The following is a 6,000-nucleotide window of genomic DNA, read 5'->3' as shown; positions in this document are numbered from 1 at the left end:
ACTGTAATCTATATACAGTACCAGTCAAAAGTTTGGACACACGAATTGAAATGCCATTGCCTGTGCTAGTGTATCCAAATTTTTGACTGGTGCTGTACTATAATATAGCTACACATAAATAACATTGGCTGATATATCGATAACAGATTTTTTTTTTTTTTTTTTATAACTTCATAGTATCGGCATGAGCCCCAAAACACCCATATCAGTCGGGCTCTATCTACTATATACTGCTCAGCTTTTGTAAGTGCAACAAAATATTTTTCAAGACCAACATGGCCAATGGAAAGTCAGAAAGTCTGAGTATAAGTGATTTTGCATTGTACAGTATTAGAATCTGTTAAAATATATAAACACATAAGTAACAAAATTTGAAATATTACTTCAGTTTAAAAACTCATGCAGTCCACCCATCCAGGCATGTGAAGAAGTCCTTAAAAAAAGATATATTTTAAAAAATTGGGTTTTTTTTTTTTTCATTTTTCATGCAGTGTATAAAAACACTGAGGGGAAAAAAATGACTGTAGCTTTTTATCTTGAGTCGACATGTATCCTGGTGAGAACATGGAGCCAGATGCTGCTGCAGTAGGACTCCTTGTGCTTTCCATAGCAGCCTCAGCTCTCACAAACCCAGTGTGCCTGTCTCAAGCATTATCCGTCACTCATATTCACCCATTTGTCATCTCAGAACTGTCCTTTAGCATTTGGAGGAAGGATTAGTGAAGAAGCAGGTGTGTGGTGGGAGATGTAGTGGAGAGAAAGGGGCCCATTGTAGATGAAGTAAAGACTGTGTGTACATTAGCCACCTTCCTACATAAAAATGAAAAATGATGGTATAGCTTACAGAGTTTTTGGGACCACCATCAATTTAAAGGCATCAAATTGTTTCAGATCTTTTACAATGCTGGAATCCAGCAAAGGGGATTGAATAAAAATTCTAAAAAGAAAATATCCTAAAAGAGCATGTGCATGCCATTTTTTTTTCTGTGTGGAGAGCTGGGAATGGGCTTTATTGATTGTCCTCATCCAAACTGACCAACCAGAACCAAGCATCAGAGAGGAACATGGGAAACACAGATTTTGCCTTTAGGCTTTGGTTGCTTGCTGTGATGTAGTTACTGGGTTTGATAAACTGTGTTTATCAGTACATTTGTGCTCCAGGATGTCCAAGTCATGATACCTTAGGTGTGTATGATACAAACAGTAAGAAATATCAGAGAAAATTAAATACATTTTTTCCAGAGAAGAAATGTGTAATCTGTTTATGCTGTTGTCATCAGCTTTCTGTCTGAGATTTCTAATGAGTTGATTTAATACCCTCTACTGGAAGACCACAGCCACATCAGGTTCCACAAGTCAGGAGAAAAAGCATAGGTGAATCCCAGTTCAAGGTTCCCTTGCTTGCATCTTTTCCATGAATCTAGTTCCATGTGAGGCAAAGGAAGAGGAGCCGGGGACACATGTTTTAAGAGACATAAAAGACATTCTACATAACAAGGATTTCAGGACTTCGAACAACACAGTGAACGTGATGCAAAGAGTTTTTGGTATTTGCATGGCTCCAAACAGCCTGAAAACTACATCACTGGACAAACGTTATGTTTGTATTATTCTAAAAATGTAAAGATGCATTCTTTAATTTCTGGTCCCAAGCCTTTCTGGCTTGGTAAATCACATTGCCTATTCTCATGTTAGGGATTTGCATGCAGTTTTTTCTCCCACATTTTGTGCACTCAGCTAATAACATCCCATTTTTCAAATTTATTCAGGCAAAGGTGCACAACCCACAGCATGAACAAATTTGCCCATTTGAAGGATGCAGTCCTCAGTGCACACCTTTAGTAGATCAGTTTGCACTGTTTTTGGAGAGTGATATCAAGTTTGCACATTTGTGTACACGGAAGCTGTAAATCAGGCCCTTTACACTTCAGCTGTTTCTCCATCTTGTTCAAACGTGCCAGATGTAGGGCTGGAGTATTTATACTTCATGGTGTTCAGCTGACTGTTTTCCACTAAGGATGCCGTCGTGCATCCTAGTTTATAGCTCCTCCAGGCAACCTCCTCGCTCCTCGGTCCTGCGAGCAAGAATAAGAGCTTTGGAGGTCCATCATCATGGTGAACCAGGATGACTTCTGGGTTGACCAAGGACCGGAGAACGATAAAATAAGGGAATTGGGATTCACCTCTGGAGGAGTATAAGCTCTTCATGGCTCAGCAAGAGATAATAGAATGTGTATAAGCAAACGAGGAGAGAAAAGGAAATGAGAAAGAAATGGAGGAAAAAGTAGCAGACATAGTGGTGCAGGTTGCATTGTTATAGAAAGTGCAGTGCAGTAATGCTGAGGAAACAGCAATCCAAATGAAAACAAATGTGCCTATTCAAACTGACACATATGCACACCTAATATAAACACGCGCACATACATAGACACGTATATACAATAAGTAATGACAGCCTATTCTTTACCTTGTGTCTCTTTCTCACTTACCTATAAATTTTATCTGCTTTGTCTGAATTGAATACACCCCATACAGTATATCTCCAATAGCACCACAGCAACAATACAGCAAGCGACAATACAAAGCAGTATGTGTGTTGTATTTTATTGCTTCTCACATGAGTTTCTCTAGTTTATTTAACTTTTTTTGCCATCAAATACCTGAAGGATGAGCAGCATTGTCTGCAAGTTTTCCAGTGTGCTGAAGCACAGTGGGCTTGGGGAGAAGAAGAATTTAGAAAGATAACCCTTCAAAATTAAATTGTCACTGTAGGAGTTTTCCAGCCAGGCAGGCCTTGTTGGGACAAGTGATGACAGGGTAAAGAGAAGGAAGAAAAGAGACTGAGGAAAGATGGAGGTGAGGAAGTAGTAGGAAAATGTTAAAATCAGGGAAATCAGTGGGGGCATCTACATTGCCCGACACCTCCTGACAAGAGGCCTCAAAAATGGTGATTATGTTGGCAAGGTGGAGTCTTATTTAAGCAAACACTGTTTATCAGAATGGTAGTTAGTTATAAAGCGATTTAGCAATTTACTGTTAATTAATTTGTTTTTGCTGCTTTCCTACCAGGTGTCATTATTTGTCATTAGTTTTGACTTTACAGTTGGTCCAGTGACGATGCTGTGTGTATCTTGAACATGTCGTTTACACCTTTCTTCCTCTTTTTTGTGCAAGGCAGTTTTTTTAATCAGACAATTAATGGTGCAATATCTTGATTATAGCTGATTATGGCAATGTGTACTGTAAATGAGCTGTTGCTGTGAATTTCAACACCCCAGCCCTGAAGCAGACACACACACACACACACACACACACACACACACACACACACACACACACACACACACACAAGGAAACACCTGCTTGAAGCTTGGCGTGTAACAAATCTTTTTTCTGTCCCCTAATTACACTGATCACATCTCCTTCTCACTTACACAGTAATCACCCAAGATAAAGCAGCTGAAATGTCTTTGGACATTATGTGACTAGACTGAACCAGCAATGTGGATAATGACTTAACCATTACTGTGTTCTGTGTTTATGCGTTTCATCAGGTGCAGGTGATGATGTCGTGGAGTGCTGGTTTAAGCGTCAGGATGACATTTGCCAAGCTCTTCCTTTCCTTCCTTGTTCTCCACTCTTTCTGTGAAGGTGAGTCCTCTTGACTATAAAGACTGAACATGTGTAAATCCAGAAAGACTAGATTTTTATTTTGTGAGTGGTGATTGTGAAGTCCTTTATGTTGCATAATTTATCCAGTGTCTATAAATTCATGATACAGTGCATACATTTCAATTTAATATATACCAGTGTAGCTTCTCAGTGGTAAGGATGGTGGTTTTACCTTTTTTGTGAATGTGTGCAACAGTGTGAATTTGAAGCTAAGTAACTGAAAAAAGGGCCAAACATCAGTGAATTAAGGTCTAAAAATAGCACTGGCGTCACAATTTAATCATAAATCGACCTTTGTTAGTCATGTTATGGTTGCATGTTGTTTTTTTCCTAATGTCTTTATAAGTAACGTTTCAGGAAGACAAGCTGTTTTTACAGTGCCTATCCCACTTCCTGTTCAGTTCTTCATTGTTAACTGCCTGAAAGGAAATTCTCTTACAAACGTACAATATATATGTTTAGAAAATCTGATATATAACATTAGGTTTTCTTAAGTTGCACACCCATTCTTATACATTGTCTGTCACATCTTCTCTGCAATTCCTACACTCTTTCTCTCCTCCTTCTGCTCTCCCTGCCTTGTCTGTCTTGAATAATATCTCATATCATTGTTTGGCCTAAGAACTACTTAATATCTGCCTCCTTGCTGAGCGTGTATCTGTGAGGGCTTGAGAGAGAGACAGATATAGTGAGAGAGAGAGCTTCGATGCGACAGGCAGGAGACAACTCCAATCACACACAGCGCTGAAGCAGCAGGGAACATATTAAGTGAATGCCACAACCTCTTTCCATCAACCACAATGAGTTTATCAGGGCCTTTTTTTACTGTATATCTATGGAGTCCCACCACATCTTGCTTTGTGTTTTGCTCTCTGTGTTACTGTCTTTCCTCTTTCTCCTCTCTCTCTCCTCTCTCTCCCCCCCTAACCTTGTATTTTCTAACTCTGTAACCCACTAGCACAGTGACCCTGAGCTTCTCTTGAGCATTACCTCTGTGATACAGCAGTTGGATTGATCATCATTGCTGTGATTATTATCATAATCATCATCATCATCATCTGTATTCCACTATCCAAGCCTGATCTAGTGCCTTGCGGTAATTAAGCTGCAGGGATGGTTTGGGGCTTGTTAACCCTCCTTCTCATCACCCCATCCCATTTTGTCAAGCACGGTGCATGTTCCTGGCACCCACCGACGGAAACAAGCATCTTCTGCATCGATGGCTGAATGAAAAGCTCCCATTTTCAAAGCACTTACTTACTCTTTTCAAATACTCACACTTCAAACGGGTAGTCTCCCTTTCTGTCACGTCAGTGTCACTGTGGTCTGTCACCCAGCTCAGCTGATCAAAGACCATCAGCTTTGTTCCCTGATCTTCCCAACAAAACAGCTTGTTTCACACTGACTTCACAGGAACCTGAGCAAACTTGGCAGTCCATTAACCTTTTAACAGGTCTTAAAAAGGGTGACGTTAGAATGGAGGGATATGAGTAAATAAATACAAGGTAGTTGCAATTTTGTATTAAACCTTAAGTCAATACAGTTATGATTTTAGCCTTTTTAAATACACCATTCTAACAAAAAAAAAACAAAAAAACAATTGCTGACTGATGCCTAGATCCTCTTGGTTGCAGAAAATAATCAGACCCACAGGTAGATGATCTAAACATTTTATTCAAGTTAAAGTATGAAAGCAATGATCAGAACTGACAACAGTGTAATGCTCTCCTACTGTATACAACGTGCTGGTCAAAGGTTACACCACTATTTTTGGTTCTTATTGACATGTACTGCAAGAGGTAATAAAAAAGGCTACTAAAAACTGAAAATTAATGTACATTTTAGAGAACACATAATGGATTTCTTATGTCTTTTCTACAGTGGTCAAAGTAAATTAAGCCTTAATTATTGATGCAAGTCTCACAGGTTTTAAAGAATTAAAACGAACCATGTAAAGGTAGTGTTGAGAAAGATTACTACATCCTCTGAAGCAATCTTTGGACAGTACAGCACAACAGGATAAGGTATATTGTTGTGATAATGGAAAGAAAAGAACAAAGTATATTGGACAGATTGCTTTAGGTTCTTTGTGTTCTTTTGTTCATTTATTTATTTTTTTTGCAGTTGACACTAAGGCTTCCAAAACAGCAGATTAAAGACATAGTTGGGATACAGAAACAGATATGGAAATAGAACAATCGGCTGCTTCATAACATACGATTTACCCAGACAGAGCTGTTGACCTGTTTTACATTACAATACAAATTTTACATTACAGTGTTACATCCTGAGGTGCACAGGCTGCATTATGTATGCACCAACTTAAAC

General features: G+C 38.9%; 1 protein-coding gene across 1 annotated transcript in view; it reads left to right on the top strand.

Moving 5' to 3' along the window:
* The first annotated feature begins 3,566 nt into the window (after positions 1 to 3,566).
* Positions 3,567 to 6,000, top strand: part of cdh23 (cadherin-related 23) — a 138,119-nt gene continuing 135,685 nt past the window's right edge. The window contains exon 1 of the mRNA XM_026310064.1: positions 3,567 to 3,651. Within this exon, the coding sequence (XP_026165849.1) occupies positions 3,567 to 3,651 (85 nt within the window). The remainder of the gene's footprint in view (positions 3,652 to 6,000) is intronic.

The sequence above is a fragment of the Mastacembelus armatus genome, chromosome 15, assembly GCF_900324485.2.
Source record: "Mastacembelus armatus chromosome 15, fMasArm1.2, whole genome shotgun sequence".
NCBI classification, from domain to species: Eukaryota; Metazoa; Chordata; class Actinopteri; order Synbranchiformes; family Mastacembelidae; genus Mastacembelus; species Mastacembelus armatus.
Note: the sequence above shows the minus strand (reverse complement) of the source record. Positions and strands in the feature narration are given on the sequence as shown.